The following is a 12,355-nucleotide window of genomic DNA, read 5'->3' as shown; positions in this document are numbered from 1 at the left end:
ATCCTCTGGTCAGATCATCCACTCCTCTGCAAAAAGCAGGGAAGAAAATAGTAGCAAATGTGCTTCCCGTATCTTTTGAATCTATCAATTCCTTCTTTTCCTGCATTATGTGAGGCAGGACAATCCTATAGAAACCTATGTCTTCTGGAGGGGACAACCCCAAATATCTCAGTTCTCCTGCTCAGAGATGAAAGGAGACAGCCTATCCTAGACACCAAACTTCACTTACCACCGTGAGATTATTGTTCATTGGCTGGAAAGTGCAGCAAAGCAGCTCAGAGGTATCTGGATCTGGAATTTCCCGGATGCACTTGCCATCCTCTGTTGCCCAAATGCGCATTGTGGCATCAAGTGAAGTAGAAACGATAATGTCATTGGAGAGGGACCAGGCAAAGTCAGAAACACCCCGGCTGTGTCCCTTTAGGACCCGCAGCACCACAGGAGGAGTGGGCACCAACTGGCACACTGAGATGGTGCCATCTAGCGAGCAGCAAGCTAGCAGGTGTTTATCATCATTGGCAAACTGAACCTTGGGCACTGGAAAGTAGAGGTTGGAGAGAGAAGTACTGTCAGCCAGCAGTGGCAGCAAATGCAACACATACATATGAGCATGTCCATGTTAAAAGAGTCTTAACTGAACTTCCACACGACTACAAGAGGTCCTAGTGCCAGTCATTACTCAGAGAATATAATTCTCTCCCTCTTTCAACATAATTATCCACTTCTCTTAGGGCAATTGGAGTAATGTGGGGGAAGGGAAGAAGTGTGCTAAGCCACTGAAGAGTAATAGCACTTAAGCATGGTCCTCACCAAAATCTCCAACTGCAGGCTGTAAAGGCTTTTTCAGTCCTCCCTCAGCAATCTCATCTGAAGAAAACAGTAATACTCATCTCCAAATCTAGTTTGGGGCCTTGGACATCACCCTTTTGTGTAATTTCCTTTGCAAAGAATAACTTTCATGTCACTGTGGTTCTTATCACATGTTACACAACAGGGGGACATTTAGAAGTCAGCCAACAAAGACCCTTCCTACTGAATTTATTTAATTTAAATCCTGCCTTTCTCCTGATTCAGGGACCCAAGGTGGCTTACAGATGGCAGTGAGCTTGCTTGAGCCACTTATATACAGTACAATGCCAGTTGTATACAGTACATTAAAATGTTGTCAAAATTTACAAAACATGTAATAATATTAAGATGATAGCTCAGTGGTTTTAGATGGATTGGGAGTTTGACTCCCCACTGTGCCTCTTTGATTGGAGGCTGACCCAATGATCTATAAAGTCCCTTACAGCAAAAGGAATATACAACAAAAATAGACTCGAGGTGCAAGAGAAGCACAGCATCCCCTATTAAAAATTCTGTGTCTTGATAAGTGGTAAAAAGCTTGATTGAACAGAAAGATCTTTGACTGGCAGCAGAGCTACAGGACAGATGGAGCCAACCTAGCCTTCTGTTCTACTCACCAGCCTCATCCACGTGCTGGTCAAAGATATGGTACATGCCAGCAAAGGCATAGTTCTCACTTAGTGTTGTATCCCCGGCCATGGCACGGCTTGCTTCTGCCACTGAAGTGGGGACAACGCTGCCAGGGGGTCTAAAGGAAGATACAAGCAAAATGAAGCCAATACCACAAAGTACATTTCGGACAGGATGGGTGGGGAGACTTGGAAGCAGAAAGACTTTGTTTTGACTGCATCATCTGTACCATAGTCAGAACAATATTTCCAGATCACAGTTATCACCAGTCTGTCCTGATCCAAACCAGCCAGGTCACTGGCATGCAGCCTGTGAGGAACATGGGACCCCACACCCACTTTTATCTCCAGATTTAGTCTGTGTTGGCGTTATACCTCTCATCGTAGACAGCTCGGTTCATTTGAGCCTGCAGCTGGTAGGACCCTCGGCTGACAGAGCGGCGGTGGCCACGGGCGCCCAGTGCTCTTGGGTCGTCATCAAAATCCTGTGGAACAAGAAATAATCACATTTGAAAGCAGCATAGAACTGGAGGACATAATAATGAGAAGAGCACACACAAAGCAGGTTTTCAAGGTCAGGATGCAGGAGAGGAAGCCACAGCACCTGGGGAAGAAGTAGTAGCACTCCACAGAACAGCACGTCAATAGAAAAGGTGTACATCTGGCTTAACATTTTTTGTTTTCACTTTTGTGCCCCCAATGTCTAGTTCTCAAAATCAGAAGCATGTAGCCTCTTCTAAATAAGGCTCTGAAGTTGGAGTTGCTGCTTCTGTAACCTTTCCAGAAGTCACTTTGTTCTTGGCTTGCTTCTGTTGTCTCTCTCTGTATATTGTCCTCTTCCAAGTCTTTGCAAAGGACCCTAATTCCTTGAATACCTGAATCTTGGAATCAGAACTGTGTTAAATGGCTATATGCAAATATGCTTATTTTGAAAATATGTGCACTGGATGAGTATGCCTAAATCCAATGGGTAGCCCCAACTGTAGTAGACTACTGAATGAATGAGGCTTATATAAGTGTTAACTGACCATTACACAGTTGATTCTATATGTCTATGCTAGAGAGGATTTAAAACCACACAGTTTGGCTTTCTTAATGGGCAGATTAGATATGGCTCTGATAATGGCAAAGGATGCTGTGCTGCATGGAGCTGGTGCTCTTACAATCCTGTGCTGTGACACTAGCAGCATCCTTAACAGGAATTATTCTCTCCTCACAGCAAGTGTTGCTCTTCATCTCTCCCCAAGAATCTACAGCCATCTCCCCACCACAGGAAGAAGCATCTGTTACAGTACAATGCACTCCTGTGAAAATACACTGGGCTGGTATCGTTCCAGTTCCTTGGCTTGCCCTCTGACATAAGAGCCCAGGTTACCTCCATGCGGTCGAGTGTGGTGCGACTGCTTCGGACAATGCTGTTGCTGTAGGCACGAAAGCTGCTCTGTTCTGAGAGAGGGCCGTAGCGCTGGGCCAGGAGCTGGCTGCGCAGTCGCAGGTACTGCTTGCGGAGCGAGGGATCGTAGCCGGCTTTGGCGTTGTCCCGCAGCAGCTGGCTGCGCCGGCGGATATACTGTGTGCGGAACTGCGGGAAGTTTGGGGTGCGATATGCGTTGTACCTGCAATAGGGGTTTGGTTCATCAGGTGCTTGAAGCCTTAGCCAACAGGAGCTTTGTTGAGCCCACCCCATGCTTCAGCATCATTCTGGGTTAGCACCAACTGAGAGGAGAGAATCTCCTATATTACAGCCTGTCTTCCAGCACCTGTAAGATTCCCTGCAGCACAGTGTCCTGTATTAACCATACTGGGGACAGTCCTTGCGTAGCAGTACTGCACTTGTATCTCAGTGGCCAAAATCCCCCTGCCCAGCTAAACAAATGATGCATCTTCTGGAGACAAACTCCAAAGTTAAGAAATTGCTGTAGACATTATCACCTGCACAGCATCATGTATTCAGTATGCAACAGGGAATGTCTATAGTGATTCCTTAACTTAAGGCAACTCACCTCCAGACATTACAGTTTGTGTTACAGCTACATAACAAGGCAAGGTTTGGGTCAACATGTTTTTAACACTACCTAGTCAAAAATGTTCAGATATTTAGAAGAAAATTATTTCAGTGTCAAGTCACATATTAAGAACTTAGACTCATGGATTGTGTATCTCTAAAATATTAGTGAGAGCCAGTGTAGTACAAGGGACAGAGTGTCAGACTAGGACTCAGAAGACCTGGGTTCAAATCCCATGGCTGTGGAAACTCACAGAGAGTGGTGGCCCTGGTAAAACCACTTCTTAAATACTGTATCTCACATGCATTAAAAACCATATTCAGATCACTATAAGCTGGATATGACTTACTGGTACACAGCACACAAAATACTAACAGTCTTTCCTCCCAATTTCAAGACAAGTAAAAGAGATTTTCTTCCTAGATTTCAGGACATATTTTGAGAGGCTGTTTTAATTCCTACACTGACTGCAATTTACAGCATCAAAAGAGAAGTGATTCATATAGAGCAGTGATTCACAACCTTGGGTCCTCAGGATGATCTGGGACTGCAGCTGTGCTGGCCAGGATTTCTGGGAGCTGTAGTCCAAGAATGTCTGGGGACCCAACATTGAGAACTACTGATCTAGAGCAGTGGTTCTTAACCTTGGGTTACTTAGGTGTTTTTGGACTACAACTCCCAGAAGCCTTCACCACCAGCTCTGCTGGCTGGGGTTTCTGGGAACTGCAGTTCAAAAAGACCTGAGTAATCCAAGGTTAAGAACCACTGATCTAGAGGAACTGTTAAGAATAAATGTGAAATTATATTTACACACAGGTGTCTGTACTGGTGAGATGTTTCCCTTCCCCCTGCAACAAACTTTGATCTTCAGTTCTCATACAAAGGAAAGCAAAAGCAAAGTGTGCTGCTTATATACTGCCCTATAACAAACCACTCTTGGAGTGGTTCACATTTTAATTATCCAGGCTGCATATCTTAAAACGTCTGCCTCCCTGAACAATTAAACTATAACCAACCTGGTTCTTCTTCTGGACCTTATGCTTCCCAGCAAAAAGGAACTTTGCCCAAGTCACCAGTAGGTCTTGCCCCATTAAACTTACCGTGCATCTACAGCGAGCACCTGCTGCCACACTGCTGCCATGCCCCACACTGCCACCGGCTGCTCAGGGGAACTTGTAAGGGGGTGCCTGCAATTGGATGGTGACAGAAACATCAATGTGTCAGATACATATGGAAAGGGGTATTCTAAAAGAAAGAATCTATGATCTCTGAGTGCTTCTGTGGGGCCATGTTGGCTGAGGGATTCTGGGAGTTGTAGTTAAACACCACCTGTACATAATTTCTCCATACTCTCTGATTTATTAGAATTTCTCTCTTATTAGAAGAGAAATGTTGTGAAGTGACAGATTCTCTCCTGTTATAGTTTCTGAGAAAGAAAAACACAATCGGATTCTCTGTTCATCAGCACACACCTGCAAGGCCAAGGGCCCTACTGCTGGCTATGACACTGCATTTCATTTAAGACCTCAGGTAAATTAAGCACAGGCAATGGGGAGGCTAAGCAGAGAGTGATAAGTCTGCACACCAACTACTCAGCAAAATGAAGAGCACTGTGATGGGAGTCTTCACAAAATGAAGGATGTGAGTGTGATGTATTGTTTTCTACAGGGGACAGGAGAGCAGAAATTGCAGGGCCTTTATTTGGAATCCCTGCAATATTCTGTTAAGACTATTTTGCTGGGAGAAAAGGAAAAACAGAATTTTACATTGAGGGAGGTAGGATGCTCATTCCACAGACAGGTAGCAACAGAAGCAGGGATGGATATAGGCTACAGTATCTCCCAAATTGTCAAGCTAGGAATAGGTTGAGACCCACAACATACCTCCCATCCATCAACTTATTTTCTGCATTATTCTTAGTAGCTTTACCCAGGGAGGATTACACACACACAAATGAACCACCAAACCCCTGAGCTTAGTGGAAGATGGCAATTCCTACGCTGGAGCATCCCCATGAGATCTTAGCCGCCTGTGATCTCAAGCTAAATCCAGCCCTGGGTTGGTTTTCGACTCTTTCATACACCCCCCCCCAAAAAAAAACCTCCAAAGAGGCCATTTTTGCCCATGGTTTCCTTTTTTAAAGGGAGGAGTCAACTTTCTCATAAGGGGTCTATTGTGCTACACCGGGTGTGCAGCGTGTGTGTGTGTGTGAGAGAGAGAGAGAGAGGGAGGGAGGGAGGGAGGGAGAGAGAGAGAGAGAGAGAGAGAAGGAAAATCGGTGCCCTAATATCCTAAGGGTGACAAGCTCTGACAGTCCCTGAGCTGGGAGGAAGGAGGGTTGCAAATGGGATGGGATGAACATGAATGGTGGCCATTCTGTGACATGGGAGGGGGAAGGAGGAAAGCTCTGCCCGAAGGTCTGCCTTTGGCTTATTTCTATGGCAACAGAAGAAGGGAAACAGAGAGAAACCAGGGGGGAGGCGGCTGCCAGGCTTGGGATGGGGAAGGAGCAAGGAACGAGCCCGCAGGGTCTCCATGGCGACGAGAGCAATCGGCAAGGAGGGGCGAGCACGCCCGGGGGGGCAGGGGCATTGCCCGACCCGTTTCTTCGGGGGACCCGGCAAAGGCGCCGGCGGGCGGGATGGCAGCGGGTAGAAGAGCCCGGCCCAGCCGCCACCCCCCCGCACGAAGGGTGGAGAGAGAGGGAGGAGGAGGCAGACAGTACCTGCAGCGGAGCCCGCTTTCCCAGTCCCGGCGACGGCCGACGGCGGCAGCAGCAGCAGCAGCAAAAGCAACGGAAGGGGGAAGAGAAAAGGGAGGCGGAAGGCCGAGGGGTGGAGCCCAGCCAGTGGCGGCCCCCAAGAAGCCGTTCGCCGCGGCGCATGCGGCTCGCCAGCCTTCCCCGCCCGCCTGCCTGCCTGTTCCCCAGGGCCGTCCCCAAGAGCCCGTTTCTCTTGGCTGCGATGCTTGCGGCAGGAAGGGGTGTGTGTGTGTGTGTGTGTGGTGTATGAAGGAGGGGGGGACGGATTCTTCCCGATGTGGCCTTCTCCCCCTCCCGCGCCCCCAGCCGTCCTCCTTCCTTGGGGCCAAAGCGGCCTCCCGCCCTTCCGGGCTGACTTCGCCCACCCTAAACCCTCCAGGCATCCAAGGCAGCCTCGGTGGCCACCGCTCGCCCCTCAGAGTCCTCGAAACGAGGGAGGCCAGTTGGCGGTTACTGGATTTCCGTGGAGCGATGGAAAGTCACACTGCGCATCCCAAAGTAGAGGGATGGTTTTTTTAAAGACAAACTTCGCATGACAGGAAGCCGAGTCCGGGAATGGGAATGAAGGGGTGGCGGGTGTGCGTAAGGAGAGAGCCCCCCCCCGAAACAATCATCAATCTTAAACCCCCGAGTCAGTGAAGTACGGTAAGAGCCCTTTCCTATACGCAACTGTCTTAGAGAATTCAGTGGGACTTGTTCCCTGAGAAGGGCTACCGAAGTGCAGTTTTAAGTGATATATATATATCATCATAAGCTGTCAGAGTTCTCAGCACTTTGCTGAGCAATACAAGCAGGGGCTAAGTGTTAAATACTTTACAGCCCAAATGTATGGGGGGGGGAGAAGTGAGACTCAAAAGTTACAAGGGACAAATACAAAAGCAATCACATGGACTTAATAGGTCACCCCAAAGAATCTCCTGTATGGAGAATTAGTGCAGGGAAATCGCCCCAGAGGGAGACCACAGCTGTGATACAAGGATATCTGCAAGTGGGATCTGAAGGCCTTAGGAATGGACCTCAACAGATGGGAAACCCTGACATCAGAGCATTCAGCCTGGAGGCAGGCACATCATGGCCTCTCCCAATTTGAAGAGACCCTTGTCCAGCAGGCTGAGGCAAAGAGAAAGTCCCAAAAGCAGCAAAATGAGGGAGCTGGACAGGGGACAGATTGGATTTGTCTTCATTGTGGAAGGGATTGTCACTCTCAAATTGGCCTTCTCAGCCACACTAGATGGTGTTTCAAGTCCTCCATGCAGAGCACGTTACAATAGTCTTTTGAGACTGAAGGATGCCTAACTAATAGGTCACCCCCAAGTACTTCTACTGGGGAGTCAGCCCCATGGACACTGTTTAGCTTCAATTCATGTAAGCTTGCCTAACATTGCATTATTAAGCTCTATTTCAACAGAAACCAGTGAAACCTCCTGCTACTGAGCTGCAAAACATGGCCCCACCCACTGCCTATTTCCTGGACCAGGCCTCTCCAGCACTATTGGGCCTTTCCAATCTGAGCTCATTCCCCTAATAATAGCCACACCCTCACTTTTGAGATCTTTCTTCATACATGCAACCATCCCTATGCATGTTGACTTGGGAGAAAGTATGTACTGTAGCACTGAATCAGGGGTTGGGAAGTTGTGGCTTGCCAGGTCTCTCTCTGTAGTGTGCAAAAGATTGTCTCAGATGTGCAAAAAATGAGAGGCCTGTCTGTGGAACTACATTCCCCATGCTCCTCTCTTTCTTTGTGTTCAGGATGTCCAAGATAAAGGGGGACAGACAAGGTGGAGCAAGAAGAATACTTTTGATCAGAAGCTTTCCAAAAGCCCTTCTTGCCAGAGGTGTACGTATGCATGGGTGGGGTGGGGGAATAAGAGGGCTGTGACCAGTGTTCCTCATGAGCAGGCAGAAAAGAGCAGTAGTGAGGAAGAGAAGGTTTAACTTCCTTCCTTCCACTTCCTGCTATTATATCCAGGGAGAAAAAAGTAATTGCTGCTGGAGGGGGATCTTTATTCAGAGGAGGAGAGCAAAAGTTAAACTGCATCAATGTTGGAGCATCTGAATGGGGGTATGGGGAAACGGGGGGGGGGACTTCAGGCTGCCGCTGTCTGGTGTGTATGTGCCTGCGTACATCAATTAACCTCAATAATGCAATGGGAGGATTTAAAATGTTCTCCACTCTTTGCTCTCCCTCTCTCAAGCACCTCCTCCAATATAAGCTCCCAGCAGTTGTTTCCTTCTTGGCTCTGCCATACAACACGTCAGAGCCTTCCACATGCATGGGTTTCTATGGAGGCCAGGAACAGGGCATCAGATCGCATCTCTGCCCAAGGGCTCACAAATCCTTTTTAGGGAGACTTAAAGAGTGGTAAATTCAGATGGAGGAAGAGAATCTCAGCTATCCAGATAGTGTTGGGCTGCAAGTCCCATTAGCTCCACCCAGCATGGTCAATAATGAAGATCATGTGAGTTGCTGTGAAAAAACAAAAACGCTGGAGGGCCTCAGTTGCTAGTGTTGCTCTAGCGTAACCCAGGAGTAAAGGAAGACCAAGCATCAGGGTAGAAGATGGGACTTGAGTAGATGGATCTAACCATTGTATTACAAACTGTGCCTGCCAAACTTGAGTTAAATAAATATGAACTCCCTGTCCACCTTTGCATCTGTCTAACTTTCTTTATACCGTAGTTGATTCAAACTCTTCCCTACTACACCTTGCTGGGTGACAGATTTTTCCCGCTGACTTTGAAATGAGATAGTACACAGGGGTAGTGTTGTGCGGAGAACACCTTGGGTGGGCTGAAAACCAGTTCTTTTGGAATCCTTTGTCAGATAAAGAGCAAGGAAAGTCGCTGGGTTCTGGTGCGAGTTCAAGCTGTGGGAGAGAATGCCGGCAGCCATAATCCACAATCTTCTACCTCCGCCAGGTTTTACAAACTGTGCTGCCAGAGGCCACCCCAGAGGAAAGCTCACCAAAAAACACAAAGCATGGAAACTCACCGGAATCTCCTCCAACTTCTGATATCCCAACTGCTGCCGCTTAGAGAACTTTTCTTCCGTGTCCCAGCCATGGCTAGCCTGGATGCACCACTCCCAGGAACACCAGCTGCACCTGCTGCCGGGCTTTTATAGAGAGGGGTGGTGCTGCAGTGGAAATCTGTTGAGGATAAGGAACAGGGCCAGCTCCATTCTTGTTTGCCTGCCTGCACATGTGTGTGCTTTGATTCTGAGAAAACCTTGTGCCAAAAAACAAGGTGACCTGACACCCATAGGCCACATGAGAGAATAATATAAAAAGCTCAGCCTATGCCTATTTTTTTCTCATTGGTACAGTCCACTGATTGCAGTAAGACCTGTGAGTGTGCAGCAGAATTATGGCTTTAGGTATACAAGGTGTGGAGGAGCTATTGTTTGCTATATAAGTATAGCCCCAAACATAATTAATTTAGCTGAGATAAAAGAGAAGAATCTAGTGTCTTTATGCTGATATTGAGAGATTGAATAGATAAACATTTTCTTAGCATAGGCAGAAAAGGTGGGGAAGTTGTCTCCTAACCTAAATTACTTTGCATGACACTGTGATTCTGTAGCATTCTTAGATGGGAGCAAGACTCACCAAACCTCTAAAGAACAGGGGGAAGGGAAATCTTGGCCTATCATATGTTTGGATGCAACTCCTACAGTCACATGTCAGGCTGGCTGGAGTTTCTGAAGTGCAAACATCTGGAGGACTAAAGATTCCTCCTGTCTTTGCAGGAGTTACAGCCATCGGTCCCAGCTGTATGTTGAGCCTGAGCTAGACAATCAGGCCAGAATAAAATGTGAGAAACTTGCACTCATTTCTATGAGATCAAACTTGATAAACAATATTCTGAATGCTCTTGATCGGAATAACTGCTCTGTTTCTCATTGTGACGTTCACCTCCTTGAAGCACCTACTTTTTGTGCCTTCCCAAAGGCTCCAGTCATGTTTTCCTTTCACTGCCACCAGTGGATTCCCTCAATCCACAAAATAAATGATGTGTGATCAGACACTTGTATTGTGAATGCAAACAAAACTTATTTATTAAAGTGAAGCCAATTTATTAATCACAGAAGTTCTTCAGATGTACATACTATTCTCTTGCCATATAATTTCCACCATCTCTATCTATCTTAACCAGTCTTTAACTCTATTAGTATCTGTTCCTTCTCTCTATGACTGACTCTGACTAACTCTCTCCCACCAACTCACTCTTCACTGACTAACTCCTCCTCTCAGGCTTTGCCTTTTAACCTCTCTTGGCGCCGCCTCTCCACCATATTTGATTAGAACATGAATAATACATGACTTATACCTAACAAGGGCGAACGCTACATACCTCCCCCTTTAAATATGTTTGTTTGGTAGGGGAAACACATTTTCCATCCCAAACAAACATGCATCATTGCATGAAACTTTACTTACCCTCCGGCATCGTTTTGCAAGCAATAACAATATTTATTATAACAATCACAATCTCTTTTAGTCTAAACATTCCAATACAATTCAATAACATACTTTACCTTTTCAGTTATACTTACTACATTTAACATTGTCAACCTTACAGAAATATACCACAATCACTAAACTTTTACCTAGATAATTAGCCAGTAAAGCAATAGTCCATTCCAATTTGTTTTAGAAATCCTTGAATCATTTTCCACATTTCAGTTCATCAATATTCTGTTTTCCCACACTACACACAAACAGAACATTTCTTGTAACATTATCAGCTTGGTTTATCCCCACCACCACCAGTAATTTGGCTTTCGAGGCACGATCCGAGTCCCTTTTACTTTGTGGTTTGCAAAGTCCAAGTCTTTCACGTTGTAGTGGTGTGTGCCGTGGACTGGTCCGGTCGTTACTGCCTCCTTCAGCTGGACACATGACTGCTGGCACTCAGAGGTCCCTCTGATGATCAGTGGTTCCTTCCGCCTTCTGTTCCGTCGACTGGAGATCATTGACCACTCGGTTGTCCACTGGATGTCCTCTGCTTGTTGTTTGTTAGTGATGTCTGCTTTGAGTCTGGCTCGGGGATTCACTTTCTCAGCTGGGGAAAGGGTAGGCAGTTCCCTCTCCTCCTTCTGAACATCTCTGGATGTGTCTCTCTTTAAAAAGTCAGGGCTTATGCCTTTCTCCTCTTCAGGAGTATCTCCCAAGCTTGGCTCTGCCACTTCTAAGGACTTTTTTCTTATCCAGGCAAGACCTTTCAGGGCATTCAGGAGATAATAAAGTGGGTGTACTGGTGGGTGGTTCAAAGCAACCTACCAAACTGATTTCCTCCTCCTGGTCCTGAGCCAAACTATTTTTATTTGGATTCTTTAGAAGCATAAGATCAGCTTCTGGATGATAATTAGGCTGACTTCCAAAGAGACTTTTTTCCTTCAGGATGCCCTCTGCTACTGTATCTATTTCTGCTGCAATGGGTGTTTCCTGGCCCCCTTGTGAGCGTGTAAGTACAAAAGCTCTCTTAACATGCTCTATCAGAAGTAAACCCTCTCTATGTGTCAGGTCTTTATCAGTCATAGACCTCTCTGGGTGTTCAGGGGTCAGTGGAATGGGATTCTCTCTAACTTTTGTAGTACAATCATTCAAATGACTATTTTCCATCTGTTTCTCAATACAGGAAGGATCATTAAGGGTTTTCAAAATAACCTCATCAGCCATTTTGGTTACCTCATGTTTCTTTTCTAACTTGGGGCATCCCTGGAAAGATAGATTCAGAAGTTAGGGAATCCATTTTTCCTTCAGGAAAAATGTTAACTCCTATCTCAAGGAACCTGTTACTTCGAAAGCATTCTGCACATGCTTAGTGAGATCTAGCTCAATTTAAAAAGGTGCAGGAATTTGATCAGAAATTGCCATGCCCTAATTTCTGATTCAATCTCTATAGTTTATTTTCACTTTAGCCATGGGTAAAATCACTGGAGTAGAACTTATTCCCTTGATGGTAACAGTCTGGTTTGGGAGAATTTGTTCTTTAGGAATCACATCAGGATGACACAGGGTTATATTAGAACAAGTATCAACCACTCCTACATAAGACTTTTCATTAATAAGAATTCTCTCACCAGGGTTATGAACTACAATATC

At 46.2% G+C, this 12,355-nt stretch overlaps 1 protein-coding gene across 2 annotated transcripts in view; it reads right to left on the bottom strand.

Annotated features, from left to right (window-relative positions):
- WDR13 (WD repeat domain 13) overlaps positions 1 to 12,355 on the bottom strand; it is a 15,965-nt gene extending 3,610 nt beyond the window's left edge. The window contains exons 1-6 of one of the 2 annotated variants that reach the window (XM_020797680.3): positions 9,241 to 12,355; positions 4,585 to 4,671; positions 2,854 to 3,094; positions 1,854 to 1,963; positions 1,467 to 1,597; positions 230 to 537 (exon numbers count right to left, since the gene is read on the bottom strand). In XM_020797680.3, the coding sequence (XP_020653339.1) occupies positions 230 to 537; positions 1,467 to 1,597; positions 1,854 to 1,963; positions 2,854 to 3,094; positions 4,585 to 4,671; positions 9,241 to 9,311 (948 nt within the window). In that variant the 5' untranslated portion in view covers positions 9,312 to 12,355. Of the gene's footprint in view, positions 1 to 229; positions 538 to 1,466; positions 1,598 to 1,853; positions 1,964 to 2,853; positions 3,095 to 4,584; positions 4,672 to 6,209; positions 6,374 to 9,240 lie in introns of those variants that run through there. The other variant, XM_020797683.3, reaches the window with a different exon arrangement.

The sequence above is a fragment of the Pogona vitticeps genome, chromosome 2 (assembly GCF_051106095.1).
Source record: "Pogona vitticeps strain Pit_001003342236 chromosome 2, PviZW2.1, whole genome shotgun sequence".
In the NCBI taxonomy this organism is placed as follows: Eukaryota; Metazoa; Chordata; class Lepidosauria; order Squamata; family Agamidae; genus Pogona; species Pogona vitticeps.
The sequence above is the reverse complement of the archived record's forward strand: the minus strand, read 5'-3'. Positions and strand labels throughout refer to the sequence as shown.